General features: G+C 50.0%; 1 protein-coding gene across 10 annotated transcripts in view; it reads right to left on the reverse strand.

Annotated features, from left to right (window-relative positions):
- The window catches only part of LOC138487712 (adiponectin receptor protein 2-like), a 1243553-nt gene that overhangs the window by 13857 nt on the left and 1217579 nt on the right, over positions 1-12117 (reverse strand). For all 10 annotated transcript variants that reach the window (XM_069614254.1, XM_069614248.1, XM_069614245.1 and 7 more), the window contains 2 exons: positions 5528-5627; positions 4254-4479 (listed from right to left, as the gene is read on the reverse strand). In XM_069614254.1, the coding sequence (XP_069470355.1) occupies positions 4254-4479; positions 5528-5627 (326 nt within the window). The remainder of the gene's footprint in view (positions 1-4253; positions 4480-5527; positions 5628-12117) is intronic.

Here is a 12117-nt window from a genome sequence, read left to right on the forward strand (position 1 = left end):
GGCCCACGTCGGAGCAATGAGGATCATCCGGGAACCGAACCTCTGCAGTACTTGCGGGATGATGGGGACTGGAGGAAACACATACAGCAGTGGGAATGACCACTTCACCACAAACGCGTCTCCTAAGGCTCCGTTTGGAGAAAATTCCCGCGAGCAGAACCTCTCACACTTCCGGTTGACACTGGAGGCGAGGGGATCCACTTGAGGGGTCCCCCAAAGGGCGAAGATCTCCAGGAGAATCTCCTGAGCCAACTCCCACTCGTGAGAGATCGCACTCTGCCTGCTCAGAGCGTCCGCCGTCTCGTTTTCGTCTCCTGCCAGATGAACTACCGAGATCGAAACTTCCTACTGGATTGCCCAGAACCAGAGCTGCATTGCCTCCCTGCACAGAGGAAGTGACCCTGCCGCCCCCCCCCTTTTTGTTGAGGTAGTGCATGGCCACCGTGTTGTCCGTCGTTATCAGGGCATTCTTTCCTCGCAGGGCTAGCCTGACGGCCCTCAGGCCCAACAGATTGATATAGAGTCTGGACTCAGACGGAGACCACCGACCGCTGACTGTCAACTCGTTGGCATGGGCTCCCCATCCTGTGAGGGATGCGTCCGTCACGATCGTCACCTCCGGCCAGGGCAGCCAAAAAGGAGCCCCCCTCATCAGATTCCCTTCATCGGCCCACCACAGAAGGTCCTGGTCGACCGAAGACAGCACCTGAACAAGGTCCAACATCCTGCCGGAGGACTGAGACCACTGGAGCTTGAGTGCCCATTGCAAAGATCTCATCCGCAACCTGGCCTCTGGCACCAGAAGAATGCAGGATGCCATGAGGCCGAGCAGTCTCAAGAACGCGAACGCTGGGAGAGTCTGGGCAAGTTGAAACTTGTGCACCATCAGCTGAATGTGATAAGCCCTCACCTGGGGAGGAAAACACTGCCTCAGGGACGTGTCGAGCACTGCTCCGATGTACTGGAGCCTCTGAGTTGGCGTCAAGTGGGACTTCTTTAAGTTGAGGGAGAAGGCCAGCTTGTGGAGGGAGCGGCAGGTGAATGACAGATGATCCAGGACTTGCTCGGGAGAGCGCGCCCTGATCAACCAATCGTCCAGGTAGGGGTAGACGCGAGTCCCCCCTTTCCTGAGGTGCACTGCCACCACTACCATGAGCTTGGTGAAGACCCTCAGGGCGGAGGTCAATCCGAATGGCAGGACCCGAAACTGAAAGTGCGAGTCGCCAACCGCGAACCTCAGGTACTTCTTGTGCTTTGGATGGATCGGCACATGAAAATAAGCGTCCTTGAGGTCTAGAGACACCAACCAGTCCTGAAGTTGAAGGGCCTGGAGGACTTGAGAGGGAGTAACCATCTTGAACTTGTCCTTCCTCTCCGCTACAGGCACCAGTTCTATGGCGCCTTTCTCCAGCAGGGATTGAATTTCCTGCGCAAGGAGCGGATCCGGACTCTTCAAAGAGAGATTCCCCGGCGGATTGTCTTGAGGCCTCTGCCGGAAAGGAAGCCAGTAGCCGTGGGTTATGATCTCCAGAACCCACACATCTGAAGTAATGGCGCGCCACTCTGCAAGGTGCTGCGCCAGCCTTCCCCCAACCGGCGAACCATGGGACATGGCCTCATGACTGAGCAGAAGCGGCTGCGGCGTTGCCTGATGGCAAAGAGGCAACAGCCCGAGCGGCCTTGGCACCTCAAGTACCTTGTTTTCCACCTCTGGCACTCCTACGATGGCCCCTTTGACTGGTAGCTCCTCTCGCTTTACCAAAGGATGAGTAATAAAAGGAACCTCCCATCCATTGCTGTCCCCTAGGACGAAAAGGCGGAGGTTGTCTAACTGCAGCGCCCAACGACTTCGCTGCAGGCTTTGAGGTCTGTAACCTCTCAAGGCTCTCGTCAGCCTTGCTGCCAAAAAGATGTTCCCCGTCAAAGGGCATGTTGAGGAGCCGGGCCTGCACATCAGGAGCAAACCCCGACTTCCGCAACCACGCAAACCTGCGTATCATGGTGCTCACCGCCATGGACCGGCTGACGCAATCTGCCATGTCCAAACCCGACTGAACGGCCTCACACATGGCATCCATGCCATCCTGAACCATGGCAAGGAAACCATCCCGTTCGTCCCCTTCAGGAATATGTTCAGCCGCCAAGGAAACACAGTTCCACAGAGTGTGCATGAAACGTGACAATGCACATATGGAGTTGGCCGCCTGAAGCGCCATACCCCCTGCAGAAAACACTTTCTTCGCCCAGCCGTCAAAACGCTTGTCGTCCCTATCAGGAGGGATGGTAGAGTACGACGCCTGCTTTGCCGAGGCCGTAGCCGCCTGCACCACCAAACTCTCTGGAGTTGGGTGCTTGGACAAGTAGCCGGGGTCACTACTGGCTGGGTGGTATTTTCGCAGCATCTACTTGCCCACTGCCGGGAGACTCTCCGGAGCAGTCCAAGCCGCCGCCACCCTCCTATGTAGAGCCATATGAAACGGCAGTACCAGGTCAGTTAGCGGACCAATGTCGAGGATATCCGTAAGGTCATCCTGAAAAAACTCCCCCGGGGGAGCAGACCATCCTAAGTACTCAGTGACCCTTGACATAAGGGGCCGGTACGAAGAATCGGCATGAGTGCCAGGCTCAGGCCTACAAAACTCCACCTCCGGAGAGGTCCGAGCCCACTAGCATCATGCAGGGACTGCCTCAAGTCCTCAAACTGGCTATGGCCCGAGAGAATCTCTTCTGGTACCGTGTCAGGCACCATGCCATCATCAGAGTCCTGATCCACCTCTGAAATGAACTCCAGATGGCGGTAAGAAGGCACAGAACTTGAACCAAAGCCATGCTTGACCCTGGCCAGAGCCTTTCTAGGTGGTTCCCCCGAGCCACGGGGTACCCCCGTCCACACAGCCTCGAAAGGCGTTGAGTGAATCGGCGTCGACAGCATCGACGGCGCCGACACAGTCCTCGAGGCCGGGGCCCCGAGCGTGTCCCTCGACGGCCGGGACACCGATGGCGTCGACGACTTCTTCGAATGCAAGCGCTCGAAAGAGTCCGTCAACGACCTCGGCGCCACCGGCGTCGACGTCTCCCGTGAAGACACCACAGGTTCACACGGTCTCGAGCGCGTCGAGGACTGGGACCTGGACCGGGCATGCCGAGAACGATTCCCCTTGTCCGAGCGGGACCTTTCCCACGAATCGTGATGACCACCCAAGCCCGAAGGCGTGCGAGCGGTGTCTCTCGGCTGATCACGACCAACCCCACTCGGAGGCGCGGCCGGACCAGTTCCCTGCGATTCGAGAATCGCCAACATTTCCTTCCCGAAGGAAGCCCATTCCTCTGGTGTCGCATGCTTAGTGGGGTAAGCGACCCGCCGACGGGCGGAGTCCTCGGATGAGGACGGGGAAGGCGACTGATGACGGCGCTTCCGGGAGTGCCTCGAAGAGGCAGAGGAGTGGCGAGACCGACTCCGGGACCGAGACCCACTGGACTTCTGACGGCGACGTGGAGAGTCGCCCCCTTGAGTCGTCCATCGAAAGCCCCGCAGACCTCGACTTCCGGGGCTTGGACACCTTACCTACCGATAACTTCTTCTTGCGCTCCCACAAGGCTTTCAACGTGAGCGACTGGCAGTCGACACAGTCATCCGTGTCATGGGCCTCCCCGAGGCACCAGAGGCAGGCGTTGTGCGAGTCCGTAACCGACATCTTGGACCCACAGTCCCCGCACTTCTTAAAGCCCGGACGAAGTGTGGAAGACGAGGTAGACATCTTCACAAAGAAATACTTCACAAACACCAAACAGGTTTGAAGAACCGAGAAACAACAGAAACTCCAAAGGAAACTCCAAAGAATCTAGGCGCGCCGAGATTCCCGAAGAGAACACGTTCGCGGAAAAAACGGAACTGAGGCTACGGGCGTCGTGCGTCCTACTTATAACATCCATTGACGTCGGCCGTGTGAGGAGGTCCTTGAGGGCAGCGTATCAACGTCATCGACGCAGGAGGCAAAGATTTTCCAAAGCAGCACAGCTGTGGTGATTACTGTCATAGATATGGAATACGTCGGAGCACCCAATCCCCTCGAAATCAATTGTATTGGGTGATACTTTATACCTAAAGGCCTCTTCTTACCATATCTTTTCCAACACTCGACATAGCTAAATTGAGAGATTAAGCTGTAGCACTGTCTCACTTCAGTTAGATTGTGCTCTGATTAGATAACTGACACATCTTTTGAGACTCCTGCAAACATTGTATACTGTACCTGGGCTCTGCTTTGCAAAGCTTTCCCAAAGCTATAGCAGCATTCTGCTGCAATGCAACCTCTTTGGCGTCCCCTCGGGCGTATGTTAACAAAACCTTCAATATGTCGGATTTCAGCAACGAAGAGGCAGCACCAGGCACTGCCACACAGTCACCTAGACAGAGGGCGGCATTTCCAGCAGTGATCTCATTCTCAGAACCTAGAAGCTTTATCAGAAGACTAAACTCTGGGAAAAAGAAGAGAAGTTAGTCAAATACCAGGTGACCACCAGAGCATTGCGTAACTGTATTAAGACCACTGAGGGGATGCTTTAGTGTTGTAACTGTGTTTTATCTCTAGCTCAAGCCATGCGATGCCCTGCCATAATACAGAAAGTAAGACCGCTAGCTTGGCAAATTATGGAAATGAGATGGTCTTTTGAATCTGTCATTTGGTCCTTACTGTGTGTGTTAATAAACCTAGAGCAAGCCCTATATTTGCACCACTCCACAATCACAAAAGGGCAATACACATACACAGAGACACTACCATAGTGATAAACATTGCTGTGTATCAATACTGCATAACATAATTCTGTAGGTTCTGAGCCCCTCTGCTGTACTGCCTGAACTGGACTTGAAGGGCTTCATAAAAAGCCCCAAGTGTCCCGCCAGGCGTCTACCGGGCATTACTTTTTGACATATAAATGGACCCACAGTGCAGCTTAGAGTGCACATAAGAAAGGGTATCTGCACTCCTCTATGAACATAGAGGCACTCCTCTATACAGCTCTAGAACACATGTAGAAAAGGTTGTTTCATGCTCCTCTATACAAAGGGGCTGGACACCAACACCGGAGGCTGCATATCGTCCCCATCCACAGGTACACCGGAGGTGCTGCAGGGCCCATTATAGACATGCATAGGAGAATGCGTTCTTTTCCAAGTTTATGCATGATTTATTAACATTCAATCTATCTGTGCCATGTCCCAGAATCATCTGGATAAATGGTATTCATCACTCTAAAATAAATGTATTATCATGATATATATTCATCTACAGGAGAAATAGTTCCAAAGAGCAACTATGTGTTCTATGGATTTTATACAGTAAAGTGAGGCAATCTAAACTATCATTTCTTGCACTCATCCACCACCCTCATTAAGCAGGATTACCCCCCCCCCCACTCATTGAATTGAGCTCCCCAGAAGGCAGGAGGAAATAGGCCCCTGAGGACACTAAACCTTGAAATCCCATTTCACGCTCACCCTGCATCCTATAAGGCCATCACTTACTTTTATCTGACATCACCAACTCTTCCTGAGCCTGTGAGCTGCTGTGAGTGCAGGCTGCGAGGGCTTTAACAGCATAGCCGGATGTTATCTGCCCACCTGCCTGGAGTTTGAAAGAAAGGAAACAAGGATTTTAATATGTCTATGTGAAGCCAAAAGTCAGCCTATTACTCGCGGGAATGTGGCTTTTCGGTTGCCAGCTATGCTAATATCTACAGTGTATGGAAAATTCGACTGACCTTAAAAAGGTACCAGGAAATGTTTCCCACATTAAACAATAGGTCTGCTCTACAGTAGACACTCTGCCCACTGTACTATCTTAGTTCTGGGGTAGGGAACTAGTTCAGCCAGTTTACTTGTATATTACGTGTAATGGGTAATGGGTTATGGAAGTAGTCTGAAAATGGAAATTAAAAAAGGACTTGTGAAAGGAAATCTATCTAGGAACACAATAGTTGAGACATCAGCGTACAAAACCGGAGCCTCGAATACCACCAGCAGACAAGTCCTAGCAAAACACTGGTCCCCTAGCAGAGACATCACACTCTTGCAGTGGAACGTTTATTTTTAAAAATGAAGACAGAACAAATGTGACGATTCAGGATCCAAACTGAATCGTTGGATCCTGCTCCGTCTGCCTTGCTTCACTCATTGTGTCCCGTGGCTGTGTGATCGTTAGGTCAGAGAGGACTGCAGAATGACAGCCCCATTGGAGTTGGGTGCCTGGGCCCTGCCTCAGACTATGCTCCATCTAGGAGGGTTTCGCCCCCACCCGTCCCCTGCCGGCCGGATTGCTGTGCTGGGCCCGCCCACATTACCATCAGAGTCCCTCCTCCCCTCCCTACCCAGTGTACAGAGACTAACATCTACTTCTGGGGCAAAGCCCCAGCAAAGTCACAGACAAGCCACTGCTGTCTGCAGCTGTCAGCGTATGGCAGCGGAATCTCTGTGCTATTTTGTCTATCTTTTTCTCCTCGCTAATATGTCTATATATTCTCTTTTCTACCTCCCCTGCCATCGTCGCCTTACCATCTCGGCCATCATGCTGCCACCTTGCTCCTGGCGCACACTCCTCCCTGCGCTGTGAGAAACTTGGGGTATCCTCACACCTACTCCCCTTGGATCCTCTTCTCAGGTGGCCAGGGAAAGGCCATCTCTTTTGGATCCTGACCCTGGGGGCGGAGATGCGAGGGAGGAACACCTGGGTGAAGGATCCTTGCGGATTGGGGAGAGGATGACCGCAGGCGAGACATGGTATCCCCCATTTTCCTTGCAATAATCAGCCTTAACCTCCCCCTCTGCCTTTGTAGGCTGTTGCAAAGCACTTCTTCTGTTCCCCTCATTCATGCCACTATGGTACTGGGACGAGGAAGAGGCCTGAAGACTGTTGTAAAGGTCAGGCATGTCCAGAGAACACATTAACTATGGTCAGGCAACTGAACTTGAGGACACACACCTGCAAGCTGTTAAATGGTTGCAGGTGCATAAAAGGTGGGGCCGAAAATCAGGAAAGGAGAGACCTAAATAAATAATAGTCTGGATAAGTAACAAACTGTCTAGCAGTTTATTATTTATCCACTTCAATAATAGCATTTTGCCTGTCTAGCACATGTTTATTTGACTAGTGCATTTTGCCTGTTTAGCAGACTTTTACTTATCTATTGCATCTTGCCTGCCTAGCGGTCCATTACTGACCACCTGCATTCTGTCGATCTAGCAACCTATTATTTACCCATTGCAATAATAGCACATTACTGACAAGCACATGTTTATTTGCTCACTGCTTTTTGCCTGTTCAACTGACCTTTATCTGCCTATCGCATTTTGATTGTTTAGTAGACTTTTTTACTTGCATATCGGATCTTGCCTGTTAGCAGACTTTTACTTGTCTATCGCATCTTGCTTGCTCATAGGTCCATTATTGGCCATTTGCACTCTGCCTGTCTAGTGATCTCTTACTTGTCTATCGTATCCCGACTGCCTACTGGCCAACCACCTGCCTGGCTCACTGGCCTTCGCTTGCCTAATGCACTTCAGATTGCCCATCACCCATCAACAGCCCACTGCTTCTTGCTTGATCAAATGACCCTGCGACTGCCCTCTGCATTGTGCCTAGGAGATATCCAGATACCCAATACAGACCTATTGTATCCGCCCAGCCTGCGAGTCTTCCTGATTATCCATCCTCTATAAAAGAAAAACCTAGCCCAACTTAACTAGCCGCTCAGCCTCTGGTCATGGCCACTGTAAGAAGACTAACTCTCACAATGGCAACTATTCTCCCTCTATTCCATAACATATTACCATCTAACCTCCCACCTGCCATACTGCACCAAGTGTCGCCGGTCACACTGACCACAATCACCCCTCTCCAACAATCATATCTTTCACCTGCAGAATGGATCACTAAATTCGCCATCCCCCCCCCCCACACCACTTATTCCATGTCCCACTCATTTGAGAAATGCAAGACTTGGTTCTCGTTCATGCTTCAAGCCTAAGCCCCCTAGGACATGCACCTTGCACACTAGGGACAACAACCTGCTGCCCTCACTGGCATATACCAACACATTCAATGACCACAGCCTCTCCACATCACCGAACCCCCCCTTAGAAGACTTAGCCTCTACTGCCACCAAATCAATTAAAGGTGCTCTCATCAATACACACTCTTTAGTGGCACACGCCCCAGACATCGCTGACCTGATCACCTCCAATCACCTTGACTTCCTTGCAGTCACCGAAACATGGCTACACCCCGCTGCTGGTCCCACTCTTTTGATCGCTATCCCAGAGAATTACATCATTATCCGGGCAAATAGAATGTTCGAGGGCGGTGTAGCCATCATCGCCAAATCCAGCCTTAACATTAGAGAAGTTCCCAAACCAGGGCTGCCCTCCGCGGAACTCAGATCAATCAAACTCCCACTGCCCAACACTCAGACTATACTACTTCACCTTATTTACAGACCCCCTGGTGCCATCAGCTCCTTTGATAAGGATATTTCCGATCTACTAACATTGAACACTAAACCAGGCTCACAAATTATTCTAATGGGTGACCTCAACTTAGGACTACATGACCCGAACGATGCGAACGCCTCCCTGCTCAATGACACTATCACCCAGTTAGGCCTCACACAACGCATCGATAAGCCTACACAATCCAAAGGCAGAACTTTGGAAGGCTGGCTGACAGCGATTGTGACATTTCCCTGCTTAACATCAGACCATGTGCCTGAACAGACCACCACAGCATCGCCTTCACCATACCCTCAAGAACGCACCCATAATGAATGCACCTCAAATCATGTCTAGGAACAAACGCAATATCACCTTAGAGGATCTAAGACCCCTTCTACAACCGATCACCAACACTCAGACCATCACCAACACTAACCCCACCTCTTTAGTTAAACTCTACGACGACACAATGGAACAAGCTTTAAAGCAAATAGCACCACTCAAACAAAGAAAGGCTAAACCAAATCGCTCATCTGAACAAATGGTTCTCAGCAGAACTGAAAGCACTGCAGAATATCAAAAGACCTTCAGAATCTAGCTGGAGAAAAGCCCCTTCTCCCTCCACTAAAGAAAAGTTCTCTACTATAGCCACCACCTATAAAGCTGCCATAACAAACGCCAAAAAAAAGAGGTTTTTAATACCAGAATCCATAACGCCAAATCTGGCACCAAAGAGCTATTCTCTATCCTAAGAGAATTGGAAACACCAGTGCCACCTACTGATGACTGTATCAAGGACAAAACCTGGTGCAACAACATCCAGAAAGCTCTATCAAACAACATAGCTCTCCTACAAGCTAAGATAGAATCTAAAAAAGCTAACCTTGCACTCAAAGACCACTCTCATAATGCCCACAACTCTCCCTGACCGGACTGTCCCCTGTTCCAATTCTCCCCAGTCACAGAGGATGAAGTAGTCAACATCATTGCTGGCCTCAAACCTTCCAATTGCCAAGGTGACTTGTGCCCAGCCCCAATTATCGGAGCTAAAAACCTAGGTCCATTCATTACCACCTTGATTAATTCATCATTTAAGAACTCGTCTGTCCCTAATAACCTGAATGAAGTGTGGGTCCTGCCACTTCTTAAAAAGCCCAACCTAGACCCCAATATACCAACTAACTACAGACCCATCACAACTGTCCCTTTCCTTTTGAAAATATTAGACAGAGTGGCATACCTCCAAAAACAAAAACATTTGGAAGATAACAACCTCCTAGGCCTGCGACAATCTGGCTTTAGACCCAGGCATTGGACAGAAACAGCCCTCCTGGATCTAAAAATCCAAATGGACGAAGCTAAAGACAAGGGCAAATTGGCCATCTTGCTCTTGTTGGATTTGTCTGCAGCCTTCGACCTGGTCGACCATCAAATTCTAACCAAACACCTCTCCGCGGCTGCTGCATTCTCCCAGAATGCCACTAATTGGATACAATCCTTCCTGTCTGACAGAACGACCAAGGTCTTTGCCCCATTTGCTGCGCCTGACCCTGTCCTCATCCAATGTGGAGTCCCAAGGGTCTTGTTTTTCCCCCACACTTTGAAACATCTTCACTAAACTCCTCTTCGACCGCCTTGACGACTTGGGTGTCACATACACTAATTATGCTGACGAGACCAAGGTCCTCATTACCCTCACAGGTTGTTATGAGAAAAGTTGCAAAACTAAATGAAATCTACCTTGAAATCCAAGCCTGGATGGCTACCCACAGCCTTTGCATAAATAATGATAAGACGGAACTGCTGATCGTGGGTTCCCAGGCCCGTCTCAACAAACTTGACCAACGGTACCAATCTTTCACCATTGACGGTAACATAATAAAAGTCTCAAAAGATGTCAAAACACTGTAAGTGTATCTAGACTCTACAGTCTCGCTTAAAAAACAAATAAATGCCACTATCTCATCCACTGCCTAAACTTATCAATGCCTGTAAACCCTTCTTATCTACCAACAGCTGCCTCACCCTGGTTAGGGCCCTGATTCTGTCTAGATTGGACTATTGCAACAAACTCTTTCTTGGTTCAACTGATCACAATCTGAACAGACTACAGGTTCTCCAAAACAATGCCCTCAGATGTGCCCTCAATTTACCACGCAAGGCCCACATTTCCACCTTTAGAAAGGAAGTTCATTGGCTCCCTATATTTGACAGAATCAAATTCAATCTCTCGTTATCACACATACATGCCTCTCCTTGACAGCACCACGCTACCTTTCAGAAAGATTTGCCAGACAAGCCACCTCCAGACCGACCCGATCCCCATATCTGCACCAACTAAACATTCCTAAATTCAACCTGAAAACAGCAGGGGGATCTAGCTTCCCTGTGCTTGCTGCAAAATGCTGGAACTCACTCCCTACAGACATCAGAGCGGACCCTTAGTTCTGGTCATTCAGAGTCAAGGTGAAGGCGCTGATCATGACCCAGTTACACTAATCGTATTCAGGATTGGTCCTCCAAGGGTCTCCTCCTGTAACCTCTGTACTATCTATAGATCCAGACCATTCTGTAACCTGGTCATCATTGTAACAATTGTGCCAATCACTGACCTGCTCCCACTGCTATTTATTGTTTTTATTACTCTGTATTTGTAATCGTCTGTAACCTATGTTGTCCTACAAGTTAATGCGCCCAGTTACCTTAGAGTTTGGCTGCGCTATACCATTAAACAAACTAAACTAAATGAGCAGAAGAGAAGCCGGGTTGGGCATTTTGGGCTTCTGAGGGGAGAAATCCTGTTGAGAACGAGGCTGCTGAGGAGGGTCCTGCCTGGGGGCCAGTATGCCGGCAAATACGCAGGAGAGACACTGACGCTGAGGCTGGATCGGGCCGCAAGAGGGTTGCAGTGGTTGTAGCCTCCCTGGTCGGATGCCCACAGCAGGAGCTGTGGGGCATGGAAGAGAGCCTATTGATGCAAGATACTGGCAGCATCCGCGAGAGGTGAGCGGTCCTGCCAGCAACCCACAGCGGGAATAGCAGAGTGCAAGTGCGGCTTGTTATACTACGGAGACCTGTGTGGAGAGCAGAAGAAGAGGAAAGAAGCTGCCCGGAGAAGCCGCCAGGGACCGGTGAGTGAAGAAAAGGGAACACTCATACTGGGGCACTCCTAGGGGCTTCATAGGGCAAACGTAATTGCTGAATGAACATAATGAGATGTGCAAGCGATAGTGAACCAAAAGTGAAGGGTTGTAGTGAACTGCAAGAATATGAACTAAGAACTATTGAATACCGAACGAAAGGAAAGGTTTGACAAACCTATGAATGGAATGCAAGTTGGTGTGAAGCACTCGTGACATATTGAAAGGCAAAGAGCAAATCTCATGAAGTACAATGAAAAGCAAGTAATGAATATTACGGAATAGTGTGAAAATAATGCGGTGAAGGAAAGAGAACACCACAGAGTGAACTGTATGAAAGAACACATTGTGGCAAAGTCAAGAGACTGGTAAAGAGAAAGCAAAGTGAATTAGAACACAGGTGCAAGGATAGAAGAACCTATGTGGGCAAGAAAGCATAGGGTTCTCGGTTGCGTGACCTGTAATGGGTGGACTCTGTGGTCCAACAAC

Source organism: Ambystoma mexicanum, chromosome 9 (assembly GCF_040938575.1).
Source record: "Ambystoma mexicanum isolate Mex_15411 chromosome 9, UKY_AmexF1_1, whole genome shotgun sequence".
Taxonomy (NCBI): Eukaryota; Metazoa; Chordata; class Amphibia; order Caudata; family Ambystomatidae; genus Ambystoma; species Ambystoma mexicanum.